Genomic DNA, 22,935 nt, shown 5'->3' on the forward strand with positions numbered 1-22,935 from the left:
CTCATTATTATAGCAGTTTCATTCATTCAGCAAATCTTTACTGAGGAATTACCATGTAGAAACCTGAAATATGAAATAAACCCGAACTGGACTTCACGATCTATAGTGAAGATAGAGAACACACTCAAATGCCTATAAAGAGGAAAGTGGTTCCTACTGAGAGAAACACAGATATTACTGGGGATGTTGGGAGGACAGAGATTAACTCTAGGATGAGGGAGTTGGTGGGAGAAAAGGGGAAAGGATTTGGGGGCTGAGAATGAAAGACAGGAGCAGAAGCGTCTGAGCTCGGCACTCTCCCCGCTTCTGAAGTGGACAGAGCTGGTATGGACCATCAGTCTGCCCCTGTCACAGATGAAATGAGAGGTTCTCCCTGGACCTCACACATAGTTACAGCAGAGCCGGGAGAGTTCAGAACTCCGTCCTCTTCCCTTATCCAAAGCATTCACCACCTCCACATGCTGCCTCCTGTACCTAGGGCCCCTAGCAGATGGACAGGATGGGCCAGGGAACAGAGCAGAAAGGAGGTGATGGGCCACCGTCGCGAGTGGAAGGAGTGCGAGGCTGAGCCGCGGGGGCGCCATCGGGGGCGGGGGGCCGGGCGGGCCGGCGTGGGAGGAGGGAGGGCAGGCCAGGGGGCGGGGAGAGGGGCGCGGGCCGCACTTGTGGCTGTTGGGGCGGCGGCCGGCCCTGCGGCAGGAGCCCGCGCTCCGGCTCCGGCCATGGGACGGCCGTCCCTCCCGCTGCGGCTGCTGCTGGCGCTGCTGCTGCCGCCGCCAGCGCCGTTGCTCTGGGCGCTGCGCCCGGCGCCCTGCCCGGAGCCCTGCAGCTGCCCGCCCGACGGCGCCCTGCGCTGCCCCGGCCCGCGGGCCGGCCTCAGCCGACTGTGAGTACGCGGCGCCCCCGCCCAGGCACCCTCCGGCCGCCTGGCCTCCCTGCTCTTTGACCCCTTTACCTGGATGCTTGGAGAAGGACACGGTGCCTGTCGAACTCCACCACTTCTCAGGGTGATGAGAAGCCCAAGCTTGGGAGCTGTCTTTGCCACGCTCTCCCGCGCCTGGGCCCCGTGCACCTTCCAGCCCCTGGCGGCCCCAGACCCACTCTTTCGCCCTGGATGGGACCATGGCCAGGGGCATGGAACTGCCCACAGGCCACATGGGAAGGCGTCTCCTATCAACTGCGGAAAGGGGACGGGGCGTCAGACACGAGAAGTCTTGCGTGGTCTTTGAGCCTTGGGCCAGCCAGGCTGGCGAAGGTTCCTGTGAGTTCTGGTACCCTGTGGTCCTCTAGAAATGGGGTGCTCAGACCTGATGGCCAGAGGTGACCTGGTCACTCAGTGGGGTCTGCTGGCCCACCAGGGCCACCTACAACTCCAGTGGCTGGTGCATACCAGCTACTGCTCCACCCCAGCCTCAGATGGACTTGGTTTCAGCCTGGTTGTTTGACCAGATATGCTTGCATTTCAATCTGGCTGCCTAATCAGTGAGAGGCCCTGAGTCCCATCTCTGGCACACCACCACCCCTTAGGGAGCTGGACACATGGGCAGGCAGGCAGAGGAAGCTGGGGTAAAGACGAGAGGAAGGCCTTTGGCACAAGTGTATCAGAGTGTCAGCAGACTTTTTCAATTTGGGAAAAAGGTAGCACAAGGTACATGGTTCTATTTATATGACATGTCCAGATAAACAGAAAGGAGATTAGCAGCCATCCGGTTGGAGTGAAGGCCCAGTGACTGCTAATGGTTGTTGCTTTTTGAGGTGATGAAAATTATCTAAAATTCAATGGTGGTCATGGTTGCACAACTCCCTGAACAAACTAAAAAACATTGCATTATACAATTAAAATGGGTGAATTGTATTGTATATAAATTACATCTTGGTAGAGGTGTTAAAAGAGAAAAGGAAAGAGAAAGAAGAGGACTATAAAAGTATACCAAAGGCACCAGGCTGGTGGAGGTCTTGGTTCTGTTCTAACCAATAGCTGTGATGGAATTCCATGCTGGGGGAGGAAGGAGATCCCCCCACTCCATTTCCATGGACTCCCAGAAGTCTGTGAGGAGCCCACTTCGAAGCTCAGCCCCTCCAGGCTCTTGAGGGGCTGAGCTTCTCCTCTGGAAGAGTTAGTGGCCTGTGGAGAATATTTGTGGTTGAGAGATACAGTGTAAAGGTTGAGGAGTTTATATTAATTGGTTTCCATTAATTATCTTGTCAGCTCAATTCCCTGAAGGTAAGGACCATGCTGATAGAATTTGTTTCAATCAATAAATAAATCCATGGAAACTGCCTTCCAAGTCCTTCCAGTCCTTGTCCTTCCCGGACAAGCCTCCCAGCTTGCTTTCATGGGTGACTGTGCCACCCACACTGTGCCTTTCTTACTCACGCAGTACTTATCATACAGGTTATAAGAAACTGGGATCCAAAGAGGTAGAAAAACCTCCCCAAGGTCCCACAGCTACTGAGTTGCAAAGATAGGACTTAACTTGCTATTAATATTTTCTTGTTTTTGTAAGAAAATTACCCCTTCCTTTAAAAAAAAAAAAAAGTTCTCAGTTTTGCCAAATTGGCATTGAGTAGAGAACCTCCTGGGAGAAGGCAATGGCACCCCACTCCAGTACTCTTGCCTGGAAAATCCCATGGACAGAGGAGCCTGGTAGGCTGCAGTCCATGGGGTCACTAAGAGTCGGACACGACTGAGCGACTTCACTTTCACTTTTCACTTTCATACACTGGAGAAGGAAATGGCAACCCACTCCAGTGTTCTTGCCTGGAGAATCCCAGAGACGGGGGAGCCTGGTGGGCTGCCGTCTATGGGGTCGCACAGAGTCGGACACGACTGAAGCAACTTAGCAGCAGCAGCAGCTGAGAACCTCCTGTGGGTTTCCTTAATCCCTCCGTGGTAAAGAATCCACCTGCAACGCAGGAGACACAGGAGTCACGGGTTTGATCCCTGGTTCAGGAAGATTCCCTGGAGTGGGGTGTGGCAACCGTCTCCAGTATTCTTGCCTAGAAAATCTCATGGACAGAGGAGCCCAGTGGACTACAGACCATAGGGTGGTAAAGACTCAGACACGGCTGAAGTGACTGAGCACACACACAGAGAGCACCTCCTGATGGAAGACAGGAATGAGAGTCAAGTCCCAACTCCTTTCCGATTCAGCTTCTCACTGGGCTCTCTCAACAGTTCCTGCTGCCACTCCCACACTGGTCTCAGGAAGGGAGTACCTCTTCCCTGGAGTAGGCTGAAGTGAAAAGACTAAAACTCAACAGATTCTCTCACTGCCCCCAGAGTACAGTTTAGAGAAGCCTCAAACCCCTCAGAAAGATTTACAAGGTTGACTGGGTTTGGGGATGAGGGTGGGAAGCAGGCACTGTATAAGTACTGTTAGCATGCTGGGGCTGGCTAGTCCTAGTCGCAGTCCCCAAAAGGAGCCAACTGCCCAGGCTCTGAAGCCCTTAGCATCCCTGGGGAACGCTACAGAATCCTTGACCTTCCTCCCTTCACATGCACTATTTTGTCACACACGCCAGCAGCAGCTTCTCCTAGACTTTAAAACCCCTTAGTTCAGCACACACTCTGACCCTCACAAGGCCAGGCTTCCCAAGGATCAGATAATTGAGAGATGACTTTATCCTTCAAGGGAGAACCCAATGGAGGTGGAGCCTATAGAGGCCAAAAGGGGATAAGTTTCTCAGCATGACAAGGGTGATTTAAACATGCATATGACAAGAGAGTTGCATAAGAATTAATAGGAGTGTAGCTTCTTTAAGACAACATTCCTCAGACCAGGAGCATAAACATCACCTGGAAAATGTTAGAAATGCATGCTCTCAGGCCCCAACCCCAATCTACTGCATCAGAAACTCCAAGGGCATAGTCCAGCAGTCTGCATTTGAACAACCTCCCTGAGAGATTCTGATAGATGCTAAAGTTTGAGCATTGAGGTATTGCTCGCCAGTGCTCAGTCGCTAGTCATGTCCAACTTTTGCAACCTCATGGACTGCAGTCCACCAGAATCCACTGTCCATGGAATTTTCCAGGCAAGAATACTGGAGTGGATTGCCCATTTCCTACTCCAAGGGATCTTCCCAGCCCAGGGATTGAACACCATATCTTTTGCATCTCCTGCATTGGCAGGCAGGTCTACAGCTACTGCCACATGGGAAGTCCCAGTTGCTCTCCATGGAGGATATGATCTTCTGGAAAGCAAGAAGAATGGTTAGAATGTCTATGTGTCATAAACTTCTCTTCTCCGTCTCCTCCAACATCCACTCCAGCACATACACACATACATAGACAATACCTATTTATTGCAAAAACAAAAAAAAAGGCAGTTGTTATCAGATTAAAACCTCAAAGTCTGAGACATATGGAAAAACAAACATGATTAAGAAAAGTTATTTCTTATTTTTCTGGTCTTGTCTTCAAAAAGGAGTAGAGGAAGGAATCTATGGAGAAGATTGAAGATGCAAGGAATGATGGTATAAGATGTCAGTGTGAGTGGGAGGAAGGCATTGGCATCAGATCAAAGGGGAAGGGGTAATTCTTAAAATAGAGGGATACTTCCGAGTCCTGAGGGAAGAAGACAGATGGATAAAGGTGTAATTTAACACTGAGGCAAAGAAAAGAAAAAGTGAATGGGTTCATGCTGAAATCCTCTTTTCTTAATGATGAATGAAGTGGTAAACAGTAATTATGAGACAGAAAATGACACAAATAACAAGTTATTGGGAGTTCATAAAAAGAAGAGAGTTGAAATTATGAGATAAAGGATAAGAAGGATGTAGTCTTGCACTAAGTCATCCACAGGGTTTGATTTTGTGGAGTGAAGGGTGGCTCTCTCAATTCTGGGGGTTGGACAGTGAGTACCACAGAGCACCTTAGAATTCATCACTGGTCCATCAGTAGATGCTGGTTTATGTTTTAATCATTTCAGGTCTTGTTAGTCCTGCCTTATAAGACTTCCATCTGAAGTCCACTATTTGGTTTAAAAAAAAAAGGAACATAGATAATAATTGCTTATCATTAATAAGCTCACTGCCTTCAAATTTTGAAAATGGCATCATTCTGCTGTTCAGATCTTTCTAGCCCAACAGTATTTTATTAAAAATTTAAGTATTTAAAATCTAAAATGTAATACAAAAAAAAAAAAAAAGCTTCCCATGTGTTCACTCATTTTAACTGGAGGAAAAAAATCTAAAATAATTAATTTTAAAAATTTCCTTTTCCTTTTCTTATTAGTTCCAGACAAGTAGAAGGAGAGAAAGAGAAAAAAAAAAAAAATCTCACCTTGCCTATGGTTATATAAAGATCTTTGTCTCTATGACAACAGAAAGGTTGGTCTGCTTGATATGGAAACAGCTTCTGAAAAATCTGTTAGTAAGAAAATGCTAATAATAATAATGACAGTTTATTTTTCGCATGTTGTGCCTACTAAACAGAGATTAAACTTTTAGACTTTATTATAAGACACAATTCAGAGACTTTAGAAGGAGAAAACGTGCTGTATCTGCCAGTCCAGTGTCACAGGAAGATGTTCATTTTCTGACCATCTTTCCTGAATGTCTTTCTCCTTCTCCTACCTTGAGTGTAAATCGGGATCCAGAGCATGTTCTGTGCTATGGAGGGCTACACCAATGGAGGGTCCCTGTCCTTGAGGAGCCCACAGTCTAGGCAGAAACAAGTGTAGGTAGGGAGAGAGAGGCAACCAGGCTCCGAGGAGTTCAGGGAACAGACCACTCCCTATGCCCTGAAATCTCCAAGGGAAGGGATCATGGACTAAGGGTTATGAGGCTAAGCCTTGAAGGAGAGAAGGAAAGGAGAATCCAGGTGAAAGAAAAGCACAGCTGAGACTGGACTAGAGATTTCCTTGCTGAGAAGCCAAGAATAAAGTTGAATGTATTCTTCCCTTTTTATACCTCTCCCGGGTTCTTTGGGGAAATTTTTTTGTAAGGGGAAATATAAAGTTATCAGGAATGTTTGATTAAATTACTCAGAGTTGTGCAAAAAGAAAAAAAACAAAATTCCCAATATGTAGTTCTCAACTAATAAACTTTCAAAGTCATTCTTGGATAGTTGATTACAAAGGCAGTAAATAAAAATCATGATTTGAAGTCACTTCCCAACAAGTTTTCCCCATGGCCCCTCTCTCCCATATACACACACTTGCTTTGATACCTTGTACTTACATCTGCTTTTGCATACCCCCATATAAACTGCTTATTCCACATGTACCTCCTCTGCAACAGCAGGCTTCCTCAACCTCAGCACAGCTGTTCTCTGGGGCCAGATAATCATTTGTTGTGGGCAGCTATTTGGTACACTGTAGGGTGTCTGGCCACATCCCTGTCCTCCGCCTGCTATATGCCAGGAGCTCTACCCTCTCATATGATGACAAACAAAAATTTCTCTAGATACTAGTCAAATGCCCCTGGTGAGAGTGTGTGTTAGGGTGGGGAGTGGGAGTCCCCACCTTACTCCACCATGGTTTTGAATCATTGTGCTAAAGTGAGAAGCACCTGAAGGGGTCTCATTCACCTCAGAATTTCCAAAAGTTCACAGGTAGTATGATTAAAGTGTCTGTTGAACTATGTGATGATCAAATTGAGCTGAACAGGAACAATGAACCAGTGCAAAAGGAAAGCTTGTACCACACCTAACTGTTACTTTAAAATCTCCATCCTAGAGACTTATTAAAAAAAAAAATAGGAATAAAACTACCATATGATCTAGCAATCCCACTACTAGGCATATACCCTGATAAAACAATAATTTTAAAAGACACATGTACCCCAATATTTATTGCAGCACTATTTACAATAGCTAGGACATGGAAACAACACAGATATCTACCTACGGATGAATGGATAAAGAGTTATGGTACATATATATACAATGGAATATTACTCAGCCATAAAAAGAAACAAATTTGAATCAGTCCTAGTGAGGTGGATGAATCTAGAGCCTATTATAAGGAGTGAAGTAAGTCAGAAAGAGAAAAACAAACATCATATATCAACGCATATATATGAAATCTAGAAATATGGTACTGATGTAACTACTTACAAGGCAAGAATAGAGACGCAGACATAGATAACAGACTTGTGGACACAGCAGGAAAAGGAGAGAGTGAGATGAATGGAGAGAGCAGCACTGAAGCATAGACATCACCATGTGTAAAACAGACAGCTAGTGGGAAGTTCCTGTATAACGTAGGGAGCTCAACCCAGTGCTCTGTGACAACCTAGAAGGTTGGGATGGGGTGGGGGTGGCAGGAAGGTTCAAGGAGGAGGAGACATGTGTATACTTATGGCTGATTCACATTGTTATATGACAGAAATCAACACAACACTGTAAAGCAATTATCCTCCAATTTAAAAAAATGAAAAAAAAGATCTCCATCCTAGAAAATGGGAAGGTGAGGTGCTATGGGTATCAGAGGGGGTTCTTTCTATTATATCAACATCCAGGTCCCAGATTTTGCAGGCTGCCCCAGTCTGTCCTTTAAAAGGGCCACCCTGAGAAGCAAGACTGGAAGCTTACCTATATTATTGATAGTATATCCCAAAAGTGCCACAGATTGTTCTAATTTTTGTTGTCAATTTGTTTTAACTCATTCACTAGAGAAAAATCAATCCCCAGCCCAGGACCCATGAAAACAAAACAACCACCAGGCCAATGTGAATTGAGACCTATTGGTTCCCGGGTCAGGGCACCAGGTAAGACTCCATAGGACAGAGGGAAGCCTACTAAACTCTTTCAAGTAAGACAGCTTGGCCCTTCCTTCAGCTTCCCTGCAGCTGAACCAGACCCCACCACCCCCCCCAAAAAAAATTCAGAATTCTGAAAGCTCATGCTCCACCTTCCTACCTTACTCCCACAAAAACAGAAAGAAAGAAAGGCCCAAGATAGAGGTTGATCTTGAACTTCAGTTCTGACTCAGCTCTCCCAGTTATTATCTTCAAGACAATTCTTAAATCTGGCTGTGCCTATAAACAGACTCCCTGGGGGAAGCTTTGCAAGGGCCAGATTTTATTAGTTTAGAAATCATCCTTTTGGGGAAAGTGAATGATGGCCCCTAGAAGGACACTAAAATGCAAGCAGCAGAGCTCCCAGAATCTCAGTGGAAGTGTGGAGCCAAAAAGCTCCACACACAGATCTCTTTGGCATTGGATCCAGCCTTCCCCTTGCAGAGCAACAATTCCTTAGATTTTCTCTACATTATCCTTTTTCTTATTTCAAAAGCAATGTGTTAGATTAATTCAGGGCTCCAGTTCTGCTCCTTTACCCACCTCTACCTTCTTTCTAATCTCCTCAATTTGGCTTCTTTTCATGTCTTAAAAAATGAGACACAAAAGCTTTCTTTCCAAAATATAATCTCCCAGGCTGGCTGCACCAGTCAGCGTCTTGGCCATGTGTGACTTTGATCTCACACGTGGAATTTTAAAGCCAGTGGGTCATGGTGGTGGAGAGAGGCCCTGCTGCTCTCCAACCAGACCCAAGAGGGCTGGCACCATGGGAGCATATGTGTTCCATTCTGGCAGCTCCTCTTAGTGTGCAAAAAAATCACATTTAATGCAGATTTTAGCAAGTTTTACACCAGTCTTTTTTTTTTTTTTTTAAAGAAGGAAATTAAAATAATCCCACCCACCAGGCAGGTGGGCTCCCTGACTTAGTAGGAAGCTTCTAGCTGCTTCCCCACATGGTCCTCATTTACTCTCAGCTTCTGCCTCACTAGGAGATGCCGCCCGCCTCCATGCTGGCACGCCACTCACAGCTGTTCTCTGGTGGCCCTGAACCACGAGTCTTGAATGCCACCTGAGCCAGAGTCAGAAAAGTGCAATCTACAAGTAAAACTCAACTTTCAGAAGGAAAGCTTTATCCCTTGCTACTGTTAAGTTTGTCCTTGACGCTGATAAAATGAGGTGACTCCTGGGTTCATAATGCTACCTCGGGAGCAGCAGTAGAGAGCCTTTCTGAGCCCACGGGGGTGAAGACACCCTGGTATGACAGGATAAGGCCCAGCACATTCCCCAAATTATCTGAACTGATCAACAGGACATAGACCAGGCAGACATGAGTCCTAGCACCAGGTCCCCCTTTCCCTAATTTGCAGTGTGGGCTCAGGGCAGCAAGAAAACCTCTGTGCTGTCTGTAAAAGGGGCATCATGATTCTTACCCCTGAGTGGAGTTGACTGTGGTGAAGATAACCGAGATAGCAGGGCCAAAAGTACTCGGAAATAAGGGTTTTCCATAACTGCAAAGGATTATTGTAATAATCTGATGATGCAGAGAAGACCTGAAAAGCCCACAGCCTGTATGTGAAGTTGAACAGTAAATATCTATCATCCAAGGGGGAAACCTGATGGAATAGTTTTGCTCCCGTGAGGTGTTAATTAGAGAAAATGACCCACGGGGTCTTCTCAGCCTGGAAGGTAAATAAGTTAGAATCCTGAAATACCAGAGCTCATTATTGCCTGGAACTCATATATGCTGGTCTTTTCAGCACGGACTGAGCTGCCTCTCATACATGTCACGTAATACATGATTATACTCTGTTTTTTATCATTCAACTGGGCCAGTCCTATCTGTCCAGCTAGGGCATCCAAGCCTATTCTGGGTCCTTTCCCCTTCCCTAAGCCTGAGGCTGGACACACAGAAAGCCTTCAGGTCAGGCTTGCGGACCACTCAGGAACTAGGTCTTGACATGTCTGGGGCGATGCACAGGATCCACAAACCAGCCCCTGCCCCCCAAGAACTTGTAGTCTTCCAGCCATAGGAGCAAGAGGACTCATTCTCAGATACTGACAGAAATGCAGAAGGTGATAAAAGCCAGATGAAGGTTACACACACGGTCTAGTGAGATTTCGGAGAAAGATTCTGTCCCTTGTAGCCAGAGTAACAAAGACACCTTGGTGAAGGGATTGTTGAGCTGTAGTTCTTTAAGCCTCACTCTCTGCAGGGGCAGTGGGGTAATATCCCACAGGCTTCATCTTGGCCTTTGAAACCAGCTTGGTGAGGCCACCAGGGAACCACTGTTCAAAGCCTTCTGCTCTCTTGTGGACCACCAGGCATGTGCCCTGTCCGTGTTATGGATCATCAGTGGAGAGTGGATGACTTCCCCCTGGAAACAGTGGGTGCGGTTCTGATGAAGGCTTTTCTTATTTGCAGGCACCAGAAATCAACTCTGACAGATTTAATCATAAGAGATTAACTTAACAGAAGAATAAGGACCTAGAAGGATATGAGCAAGATCCAGAGAGAATTTAGCATTTTAGCAGCAAGAGGTCAGGGAACTTTTCTCTAGATTCCACCTTTGTAATGAATCAGCTCCAAAGACCTATCAAAAGTTTCAAATTCCCAAAGAGAGAATCTGATGGTGCCCCATCCCACTGCTGATACTGGAGCACAGACAATGAGATGCCTTCACGCTGTTGCAAGCAGCACTGAGATGTTTCCAGAGAAGGGGCCTTTTTGAACCAGGCAACCACACAAACTGGTGTCTACCAGATCTGAGAAGCTAGTGAAAAGGGAAGGTACACATGCCAATAATTTCAGGCAATTCAAACCCATTCCATCAAATTAATTAAAAGCATGTAGTATATCAGTTGCAACCAGCTTTCACAGGCTCACCAAAAAAATAAAAATGTGTCTGGACACAGAAGCTTGTAATAAAGGAGGCTCCTGAAGCATGGCTGCAGTGTGACTGCCCTGACAATGTAATGTTCTCTGCTTCTATGAAATATTTTTGAGAAATCATTATAGAAAATGCACACCTTCCCTGGGAAAGATTCAACATGTAGTTTTATTTACCAGAGTTATTCTTGTCATGTTATATTATTGCTAGAAGAATTCAAGTTTGGGGGTAGAGATTGGGTTGCTTTGTGTCTTTAGAAAACTTTAGATGGGTTTTGAGTAAGGGCTTAGATGTGTTGGCCATTTTTCTCTAAGGTTTTACATTTTAAATTTCGTTGTTGCACAAATGACTTGGAAAATCCATTACCCAGGGAATCTTCTTGAAACTCTTGGTTCACATTGTAATTCATAAACTCCTCAAGCTTCTTGGGTGCTTTGCAGAGGCTGTCTTAAAGAAGAGTCACTCAAATTGTACTTTCCAGTGGGAGAGTTGCAACTGACCATACTTTTTAGAGTCAATGAGCAAATGAGAACTCTGCAGAGTGGCTCCCTAGAGTTGAAATATTTAATGGAAGGTTGTTCTTTATCAATTCCTTATCATTTCTTTAAAAGCCTATCAGACAGAGTCTATAGGGAATACCTGAGCTCAATGGAAAGGTGCCAAGTGGGAATGTCCACCCTTTCTCTTAGTTGTCCTATGTATAGTCAGCAGAGTAAAGACTGAAGACAAGTCACAGGCACTTTGTCGACATAAGTGTTGGACAAATAGAAGAATCCATTCCAAAGTCCTGAGTCCATCCTACCCCAGCCCCAGCAAGGAAGCAGAGTTGTCATGAGGCATGGCTGGGGTAGCTTGAACCCTTCACAGCAAGCAGCTGGAAATTAAAAGTACTTATTGAGCTCTAATGGAGAAGGCAATGGCAACCCACTCCAGTGTTCTTGCCTGGAAAATCCCATGAATGGAGGAGCCTGGTAGGCTGCAGTCCATGGGGTCGCTACAAGTCGGACACGACTGAGCGACTTCACTTTCACCTTCATGCATTGGAGAAGGAAATGGCAACCCACTCCAGTGTTCTTGCCTGGAGAATCCCAGGGACGGGGGAGCCTGGTGGGCTGCCGTCTATGGGATCACACAGAGTCGGACATGACTGAAGCAACTTAGCAGCAGCAGCACCATTGAGCTCTAAGCTTGTGAGAGATGCTGCATTAATATTACATAAACATTTTCTTACTGAATCTCAAAAATCTGTGCAGTAGTTAGCATCATCATCACTTTATGCACGTGAAATGCACCCAGGCAGTCTGGCTCCTGGGTCTATACTGTCACTTTCCCACCATGCTGCCTTCCAGAGAGAAAGCACATGCAAATGGTGATGAAGACACATTCCATAAAGTACACAGCACCTAAGCTAGACCTTAACCAAGGGTAGAATCTGACCAGCAGAGAAGGGTGGATGTGCCAGGTGGCAGAAACAGTGTGAATGAAGGCAGGACAATGTGAGGCAAATTCAGGAAACATGACAGTCTGATTTGTCTAGGGAGGCACTGTCCAGTAGAAATATGTTAGTCACAAGTGTCATTTTAACTTTTAATAGCCATATTTTAAGAGGTTTAAAAAGGTGAAAAAAAGTTTCAGTTCAGTTCAGTCGCTCAGTCGTGTCTGACTCTTTGCGACCCCATGAACCGCAGCACGCCAGGCCTCCCTGTCCATCACCAACTCCCGGAGTCTACCCAAACCCATGTCCATTCAGTTGGTGATGCCATCCAACCATCTCATCCTCTGTTGTCCCCTTCTCCTCCTGCACTCAATCTTTCCCAGCATCAGGGTCTTTTCAAATGAGTCAGCTCTTCGCATCAGGAGGCCAAAGTGTTGGAGTTTCAGCTTCAACATCAGTCCTTCCAATGAACACCCAGGGCTGATTTCCTTTAGGATGGACTAGTTGGATCTCCTTGCAGTCCAAGGGACTCTTAAGAGTCTTCTCCAACACCACAGTTCAAAAGCATCAGTTCTTCGGCACTCAGCTTTCTTTATAGTCCAACTCTCACATCCACACATGACTACTGGAAAAACCATAGCCTTGACTAGATGGACCTTTGTTGACAAAGTAATGTCTCTGCTTTTTAATATGCTGTCTAGGTTGGTAAAATATTTTATTTAATCCAAATGTACAAAATCATTTTTGTTGGAAGGCAAAATTGAATCTTGAATATTCAACTGAATATTGAAATATTGAATATTCAGTGTTGAATTTTTGTTGGAAGGCAAAATTATTATATTAAGTAGTGTCTTCTAAACTTGAGATTGAAAAACAAAACAGGCACCTTCATGAAGTGCCACTATGAAGCTTATTGAGGGTAATTTATATACAGGTGGGATTAAGTGGACAACATGCGCAGTTGTACTCCATACTACAAGGTGTGGAAAGGGGGGCTTTACAGGGACCAGAGCTAAAAATAGGACCTGACTGCCATGGAGAAACAGGTTCACACCAGATGGGAACCAGGGGTTTTTCCTTCCCCTTGGGGGTTTCATGACCATTAATCCTCTGCATCAGCAGGAGGCATTCTTCCAGTTTTCATTTTGGATGAAGACAAGGGTAAAAGGTGACAGGAAACTCATCTAATTTGGATGCATTCCTTGTGAGTGCACTAAAGGTCAGCCATGCAGAAAGGAGAGGGGTAAGACTGGGCCTAAGAGAGAGCTGAGAAAAAGAGAGTCAGTGTGGTTCACTGACTCTCAACATCAATCAATATAAAAATTATTAATGAGATACTTCATTTTGTTTTGCCAAGGCTTTGACGTCTGGTGTGTATTTGAAACTTACAGTGTATCTCTGTTTGGCCTGGACATGTTTCAAGTGCTCAATACCCATATGTGGCTGGTGGCTGCATTTTTGGACATTGCAAGTTTAGTGTATTGGTTATATGAGGGAAAGTGTGGGTGATAAGACTGGCAAATGAAGTTTAAGCCTTTGTTTCAGGGGCCTTGAATGTAAGGCTGAGACATTTGTAGAAAAGTAGACAGGTCAAGAATCTGAGTCTTAGAGTGACATGGTGGGAGTTACCAGGAAAGGCCATAGCGGGCAGAGGAAACTCAGGATGGAGTGAAGAGAAACCAATATGTGGACTATGGAGCAGTCAAGGTGAAGAATGGCCAAGGAGAATGACAGTGGGAAAAGAATAAAGGGGCTGTAAAGGCTGGATTCTGCCTTCATGGTCTGAAGGCAGAATCTAACCGACACTGGGAATTCAATGGTGAACAGAGGAAACACTCATACAAAACACCTGATGAATTCTCAAAAAAACAGTGCAGAAAAAGAGAAACTATTTTTAATGTAGTCATTAGTGCTACAGAAGACAGGGGAGAGGAAGAAAAAGCACCCTGGTAGGCTCTAAAAGCTTCATAGGAGAACAGGAATTTGAGCTACACCTTTGAAGTTAGGGGACTTCCCTGGTGGCTCAGATGGTATAGAATCTGCGTGCAGTGCAGGAGACCTGGGTTCGATTCCTGGGTTGGGACAATCCCCTGGAGAAGAGAATGGCTACCCACTCCAGGATTCTTGCCTGGAGAATTCCATGGACAGAGGAAGTCTAGTGGGCTACAGTCCATGGGGTCGCCAAGAGCTGGACATGACTGAGTGGCTAACACTTTGAAGTTAAAGACTGTGAGCACACACCCTCAAGAAGCTGGTGGCTCTCACAGAAGCAAGGTTTTTGCAGAAGAACCAAAGGACTGTGTAGTCGGGTGTATCAGGAACGGGACTGTTGTGATCTGACTAATGTAGGACAGAGCACTGGATCAGGAGCAAAGTAACCTATGTTCTAGTCCAGATCTGCTGCTGAACTGCCTTGCGGTTTCAGGGAAGTTGCTTTACTTTTCCTCACTTAAGATTCTTCATCTAAAGTGAGGGGTTGGACCAAACCACTTGCAAGCAATGCTTTTTATTCTGATTCACTGAATCTACCGCCGGAAGTGCTTAATAGTGTATTCTAAAATTTTCTGATGTAAAACTTTAACATATTGGATGTCCATCTATACTGACTTCATATTTCAGTTAACATTGACATGTCAGTTTCCTCCAGGTAAATGCTAAAGACAAGAGGCCAATAAAGGAAGACATACTCAATAATGAACTTACCAAACAGATCAATGCATTTGAAAGCATAAAGGTTTAAAATCATTTGTGAAGGGAAAAGCCATTTTTTACTTCATTCCAAGATGAAAGCAAGTTTATTATAATGACTGACTTTAAAAAGAACACAGGAATTCTCAAGTCCCTGTTCAATGTAGAACAAGGTCTTATGTAATAAATGCAAAAACATTAACATTCTTTTAAAGTTGAACAAGTCAGTGTTTAATGCTCCCATTTCTGAGTTCATTTGCAAAAATATCTTTGACCATCCCTGGTTTATGTCTTTTTCTCTTCCTCTGATTTTGCTGCTGCTGCTGCTAAGTCGCTTCAGTCATGTCTGAGTCTGTGCGACCCCATTAGACGGCAGCCCACCAGGGTCCCCCGTCCCTGGGATTCTCCAGGCAAGAACACTGGAGTGGGCAGTGTTTTAAAATTCAGGGTGTGTAGCTATGAAAGATGGCTGGATGTTTGTAGCTTTCTTAAATCGGTAATACAGATGGCTTTTCTAAACGATTAGAGGGAAGTGAATAAAAACATCTCATTTCTGCCATTCTGAGCAGAAGAGCTCCAGCGAGGTGAGCAAGACCCCATCCAGGCTTTGAGGACTCCAGATTAGCATGGGATTTCGTCCCTGGCTCTTGTCTTCCTCTGGTCCTGCTCAGCCTGTGGGCTTCAGCGGGTGGTCCTACCCTGGAAAGCATCTGTGCACTCTAAGCTCTTAAAACACAGGGTGAGGTGGGGGAACCTACAGTTGTAATTGGTTTGAGGCAATAGCTATCTTTAAAAGGAGAGTGTGTCAGTTAAACCATATTTTTCATTCATCTAGGGAGCTGGCTATTTAAAGGAACCTTTCGTCAGATCCTCCTGTAGAACAAAGAGCTCTTTAATAATGCAAATGTCTCCCAATGGACAGGTTTTGATAAGCAAGGATTTCTAAATCTTGGACTTCTTTAAAGGGGGACAAAGAAACTCCTGATTCTGAAACTCTCCTGCTAACATTATGTTGAAGGTTCATTAACAAACCAGTGAGCTGGACAAACTGGCTTCTTCCAAGGTCATTTGTATTATTAAACTTAGAAGAAAAAAAAAAAAGAGGGGCCCAAGCCCCACCCTTGAGTCCTCAAAGAGACATTAGGAACAATTAAGGAGGACCTGATAATGTGGCATCATCTTCTTCAAGGGGATTAGGTTCATCTGAATGCTATTTGTGTATATTGTTGGGCTCTGACAGAAGGTGAGCTGGTGCCTTGACAATTGGGGCTGGCTAGGAAGGGCACTGAGTCAGGGTCCAGGTGAAAGAGTTGATGTAAAGGAAGCCTGAAAGCAGGATGGCTCTCATGAGCAGTTCCACGTTAGGCAAGACAAAAGGGCTGGACCTGTAGTCTATGCATCCAGGCCTCCCCGATGGCTCAGCAGGTAAAGATTCTGCGGCAAATGCAGGAGATGCAGGTTTGATCCCTGGGTCAGGACGATCCCCTGGAGGAGGAAATGGTATGCACCCCAGTATTCTTGCCTGAAAAATCCCCTGGACAGAGAAGACTGCCAGGCTATATAATCCATGGGATTGCAAAGAGTCAGGTACAACTAAGCATGGGCATGACCAGTCACTGGATGCAGGATTCCCAGGGAAGAAGACCTACTATTGAGTCAAGTGGCAATCTAAGGCTGACAGGAATTCCAGGAGGGCAACTCAGCTGAGAACTTGAGTTGCCCACTCTCCCAATAGCTGGGGGAATGGGTGCTATGCTCAGTCAGTCAGTCATGTCCAACTCTTTTGCAACCCCATGGACTGTAGCCCACCAGGCTCCTCTGTCTATGGGATTTTCCAGGCAAGAATACTGGAGTGGATCACCATTTCCTTCTCCAGGGGGTCTTCCTGACCCAGGGATAGAATCCATGTCTCCACATCTCCTGCATTGCAGGTGGATTCTTTATCGCTTCCCAAAGAGTACCTCAGTCCTAAAAAGAGACTGTGGCAGCTTGGCAGCCTACCATAGCATCCACTGGAGGAATTAACCCAACTGCACTGGGTGGCCCCTGCACAGGGTCAGCATCTAGGCCATGGGACCCAGTCTGCAAGTGAGAACCCAGCAGTGAGAGGTATTACATTGATCCTAACCAGATAGCAGAGGATGAGATGGTTGGATGGCATCACCAACTCGATGGACATGAGTTTGAGCAAGCTCTGGGAGTTGGTGATGGACAGGGAAGCCTGGAATCCTGCAGTCATGGGGTTGCAGAGTCAGACACGACTGAGTGGCTGAACTGAACTGAACCAGATAGCACCTAGGAACCTATCTAGGTCAGCAGTGTCTTCTGACAGGCAGAAATATAGGGCTCAAGATCTGGTGACTGGCAGGAAGGAAGGTCAGAGGCTCTCCTTCTGGATGGACTTTGGGGAGACCAGGCAGGGTACAGGATCAAGGCCAAAATAAGTACTAGTACAGGGGGGGCACAGTTCCAGGTACTAAGGTGCACCACAGGCAACCATCCTGATGTATTTTCATATGTTTTCTAATGTCTGGTGTGCGTGTATTTTAATTCTGCAAGTAGTACTGTGCATATATATCATTAATTCCTTAGGTATTTCTCTTAACACCATGATTCTAAGATCCACACATGCTGCTCTGTCTACCTTTACACTCTCGCTCCTACCTGCCGACCCATTAGGTGGGTGTGTACATTTCACCATTCCTCACTCAGTAGTAGACACTCAGGTTGCCTTCCACACCCTTGATGCTATGAAGAAAATCTTTGTGCAGGTTTCCTTAAGTCTCAGTGTGAGAACTTCTCTGGGATGTATACAGGAGTAGAACTGCAGGGTTATTGGGACAATTGTTCACATTGCTAAGAGCTTCTGGTTTCAGGGGTAGAATCACAGAAGCATCAATCAGGAAAAGGGAGACATTGAGATGGTTATTAACAAATCATGGACCATATGAACAAACACTTAGATACAGGAGACAGACACATGAATGCTTCAGAACTGCTGACCTTGGAAGATGAATCAGAAAGGAATACATGACATCACTAAAATAAAAATGCATCAGTGGGGAACACTGTTTGGGATTCATAGACCCACCTTCTCCATGTCACTTCATGACAACACTTCTGTTGTGAAAAGCTTGGTGCACCTGTCTCACCCCATCACTCTCTCCATTCTCTGACCCCCAGGCCTCTTTTCTGGGGCAGCCACATCCATAAAGCTGCCTGCTGTTCATTCGGTGTCTCTTTTATGGTAGGCACTCTGTTTTCACGCTCATCACTAGCCTTCCCTGCTCTGCGGCAACACCAACTCTACAAAATTTCCTCTTGCGCCAGGGCTGTTGCACGGTCACCGGGAGCAGCCAGTGACGATATACAGCTTCTCTCACTTCTGTCCAAGCCTTGCTCCTCCTCCCTCATCCCTCCATCAGTCAAACACTCAGCTGTCCTCCCTGGTCAGCTCTGAGCCAAACTGCTCTCCTGGGAGCCACACGTGCTCCCTTTTGGAGGAGGAGGCTGCCTGCTAAGAGGCTTCAGCTTCTGGGCTGCATTTGCATGAATAAACAGTTCTGAAGGGTTCAGTTGAAGCTTTTATGTAAACACTCTCCAAAATATGTTCTGCACTGCATTATCCCCAGCAATAAAGATTCTGGAATCAGAATTTGGCTGTCAGTTTTATTGATGTCGCGTGGGGTACAGTAGAATACAGCTTTCTCTTCTGGAAATTTATTGACTTGGCAGTGCAGAGAGCAATAAAACTGTGTTTTTAATCAGCAAGCCAAGCAGACATGATTCCAGAAGAAATATAGGAAGCAAACATGCCATCATAAGAAGATTTCTCCCTGTCCTGTCCCTGTTCTTCTCAGATGTTCTGTTAAATAAGTTTGGGTACTGAAGAATATGCTTGGTGGGACTGTCTTCAGGAATAAAATCAGAGGACCAAGTTTGGATTACTTGTTCTAGGATGTAACACCTCTAAGAAATTGTTGAGTGAAAGTATTTTTCTGCAAAATGAAATTTCTTTGCATTAGCTCCTAGAGAGGAATTACTGGTAAGCTGCTTTGCAGGAGGAATAGCAAGAGTGTAACATGCTTCTTCTCAAGAGAAGCGAGGTTCCAGGGCCTGTCCTTTCACTGTGCTCAGTGAGAAAGAGTGAGTGACCTGGCACACATACAAAGGAAATGAAATCACTACCTCCCAGAGACATCTGCACCCCATATTCATGGCAGCATTATTCATAATAGCCAAGATATAGAAACAACCTAAAGTCATTTGACAGATGAATGGACAGGGAAAATATGGTGTGTATGTATGTGTGTGTGTGTGTGTGTATATATATATATATATATATATACCTTCTGTGTATATATATATATACACACACACATATATATACAACAGAATATTTTTCAGACATAACAAGAAGGAAATTTGCCATTTGCAGCAACATGGATGAAACTGGAAAGCATTATGCTAAGTGAAATAAGCTAGAGAAAGACAAATGCTCCATGGTATCATTTCTCTCTGAAATCTAGGGTGAAAAAAAACAATTTGATAGAAACAGAATAGAAATGGTGGTCACCAGTGACTGGGGGCAAGGGAAAATGAAGAGATACAAGTCAAAGGGTACAAACGTTCAGTTATAAGAAGAATAGGTTCTGAGGATCTAATGTACAGCAAGGTGTCTCTAGTTAAGAATAGGTGGCTATTCAAAAGAGACACAGATGTATAGAACAGTCTTTTGGACTCTGAGGGAGAAGGCGAGGGTGGGATGATTTGAGAAAATAGCACTGAAACATGTATATTATCATATGTGAAACAGATCGCCAGTCCAGGTTCGATGCATGAGACAGGGTGCCCACGGCTGATGTACTGGGATGACCCTGAGGGATGGGATGGGGAGGGAGGTGGGAGAGGGGTTCAGAATGGGGAACACACATGTACACCCATGACTGGCTCATGTCAATGTATGGCAAAAACCACTACAATATTGTAAAGTCATTAGCCTCCAATTAAAATAAATAAATTAATAAAAAAAAAAAAGAATAGGTGACTATTGTGTGTTTGAAAGTTGCTGAGTGAAGAGTTGACTCATTGGAAAAGACCCTGATGCTGGGAGGGATTGGGGGCAGGAGGACAAGGGGACGACAGAGGATGAGATGGCTGGATGGCATCTCCGACTCGATGGGCATGAGTTTGAGTAAACTTCGGGAGCTGGTGATGGACAGGGAGGCCTGGCGTGCTGCGATTCATGGGGTCGCAAAGAGTCGGACACGACTGAGCGACTGAACTGAACTGAACTGAACTGAGCTGAATACTCTTACCACATACACACACTCACACATACATGTTAACTGAGGTGTGACAGGATGTGTTGAGGTGACAGGATGTGCTCATTATCTTGATATTGGTATCTTGATATCTTGATATTGGTTCATTATCTGATATTGGTAATCATTCCACAATGTATGTATATATCTAATTTGTATATATCTAATTATCAATGTTGTACCCTTTAAATATATACAATTATATTTGTCAATTATCCCTCAATAAAGGTGGGAAAAAAAGAAGAGAGAGTGAGTGGTTTAGGAGCCGTATACTTCAGCCCAGTATTGCATAGTGAAAAGAACGTTTGGACTCTGTCAGCTTGGTCATGTTACCTGGTCCAGGTTACTTACTTTCTTGTGATCAAGTTTCCTCTGCTATTGAAGGGAAATACCCACCTCACACCATTGTTAAGTGAATAAAATAAGGTTATAGGTGGGTGTGCGTGGTTTACACAGCACGTTACAGGTCCCAGTAGCAAGTCCTTTCTGGAACTCTAAGACAGCTCACTGATTCTCATCTGCTCGTCATGGAGGAGGTGTTCTCTCCCAGCAGGTAAGCCGGTCTCTGCTGCAGGGACAGAAAAGCAAGGCAGCATCTCCCACTCCTCTTCTCCATATTCTCAATATCGACTTCCCTCCTGAAATGTCCTGGTCCACTCCCCTCCTCTCTCCAGTCCCTGGGCCAAATCCTTGAATCAGTGTAGACGCTTGATAAATGCAGGCTAACCCTCATCTCTGCCTTGCAGATGCCTTCTCCTGCGTTACCTTAACCCAGGCTCCTTTATCACTCATGCATTGTCCTACTCTGGTTTTGCTCTTGCAGAGTGGTCACTCTTTTCTCAACTTTTTGTAATGCGTAACTTTGATCTCAATTCAGGAACACTCAGATTGTTCTTCTGGATATAAGTAAGAGCCTGAAGGAGTCTCTTTAGATGTTTCCCTCAAATGGTACGAGATTAATGGCATTAAATCAAAATGGCATTTGATTAACCACAGGAGCAAAGTGGTCTGGTTGAGATAATATTAAAATAGGCTGCTTGGGGAAGATGGTATAGAGCAAAATAGGAGCATGTTGTGAGTGAATCTTCCCTTCTCCTACCTGCCTGGTTTTCAATTGTATTTTCACCATCCATTTCTCCACTCTACCCAAGATAGCTTCTTTTCTATCCTCCCAACAAGCTTAGATGTCCACTCTCAAACTATGTGTTAACTGTTTACTTGGTACTAAGCCCAATTCTTTATCCAGGTTATCTTCATTAATCTTCACAACAACCCTGTGAAGTAGGAATTATTATTTCAATTTTATAGACAAAGGACCTGAAATAGAGGATCTAAATAATATGCCTAGGGTCCTGTAGCCAGGTAGTAGAAGAGTGGAGATTTGACCCTGGGTGCATCTGATCCCAAGGTTCACTATCCTAACCACGAAATTACACACTTTTTGATAAAGACCAAGAATTAGTCATGGCACATTTCTTTATTGATAGAAGGTAGAATTTTCAACCTGAATCTAACAATTGGGAACTCTGCAGTCACACACATACACACACATTTCATTCATGAACTTAAAAGGCACCGAATCTTAAATCTTAAACTCTTGGCTTTCCTTTTTTCTTTTCTAGATCACTCACCTATCTCCCTATCAAAGTAATCCCATCTCAAGCTTTCAGAGGACTTAATGAGGTCATAAAAATGTAAGTAAGATACTGCATATCAAAAGACATTTATAATTGAAATAAAATTTTTTTCTCAGAGAACACATAGTTGAAAAGTGGTAATTTTTCTAGGAGAGAAACTGTATTTAGGAAACCCTAGTATTTTTATCTTTAAAGTACAAATAATACCCAGGGACCTTTGAAGAAAAGGGATGATTTTCAAGAGTCATTAAAATTCAGATAATTAACCTTGTCTCAACAAACTGAATGCATTTTGATAAGTGATGATAAACTACTCCAGTAGAAAAGAAGATAGATTTCAATCATAAAAAACTCCCTCTGCTAGAGTGACTGTTCCCTCATGTCACATTTTTAGATAACACCTGCATAGAAGAAAATGTGTTGAAAGTTTATTGTGCATCAGAAGATTATCTTTGTATCTAAATAATAAGTGTATGACAAACACAGTATTTGTATCTATATTGATAAAAGGCATTTATCAAAAGTGTAAAGCAGCCTGATAATGCAATGTGATCTCCTATTTGTATCTGATGTAACTTCAATCCTATGTTCCTAGGTCAGCTTCTAGGACACAAAAGCACATATATGGAAAGAGAGTATGGATTCCAGCATCCTCCTTAATGTCAATCTGAGTCACAGGACCTCAGAGGCCATTTAGATGCTTCCAAAGAGCATCTTACAAATTTTCAGGGCTTTGAAAACAGATCTGCATCTCTGAAGATGCTACATCATCAGTCCTAGTTCTGTGGGGAAACTCTGACTGCTCTTTAGGGTATTAGCAAGCAATAGGAACATTAAAAATAATTTGTTAAGAATTAGTGCATATTATAAGAAATTCACTGCAGGTTACAGAAATGTCAGTTTGCTTGAGGCTAACCTTTACTCTTCTGCTCTCAAGGTTTTTAAATGTTGAGTTTTGAAAACTTTGAATGCATTAAGACCTCCTACTGAGAAAAGCAGCCAGAGTTAAATAAGCAAAACTATTAGGTAGGAATAAGAGGAATCAGCCTGGGAACTATCCACTACTGTGTTGTTCATAAAAGACCTTAACTGCCTTAGGCTCAGCCTTCCTGTGGGCTAAAAAGCTCATCAAGTGTGAAACCTTCAGTGAATGTTCTTAGAATTTGAGACTTTTTTCTCAGCTGGAAGCAAATGGTAGCTTATATGGGGATTTTAGGGTA

General features: G+C 44.3%; 1 protein-coding gene across 1 annotated transcript in view; it reads left to right on the forward strand.

The window, feature by feature from the left end:
* Positions 1-722: 722 nt before the first annotated feature.
* Positions 723-22,935, forward strand: part of LHCGR (luteinizing hormone/choriogonadotropin receptor) — a 59,460-nt gene continuing 37,247 nt past the window's right edge. Inside the window, exons 1-2 of the mRNA XM_061156297.1 lie at positions 723-886; positions 21,701-21,772. Of these exons, the coding sequence (XP_061012280.1) occupies positions 723-886; positions 21,701-21,772 (236 nt within the window). The remainder of the gene's footprint in view (positions 887-21,700; positions 21,773-22,935) is intronic.

This window comes from Dama dama, chromosome 11 (genome assembly GCF_033118175.1).
Source record: "Dama dama isolate Ldn47 chromosome 11, ASM3311817v1, whole genome shotgun sequence".
Classification (NCBI taxonomy): domain Eukaryota; kingdom Metazoa; phylum Chordata; class Mammalia; order Artiodactyla; family Cervidae; genus Dama; species Dama dama.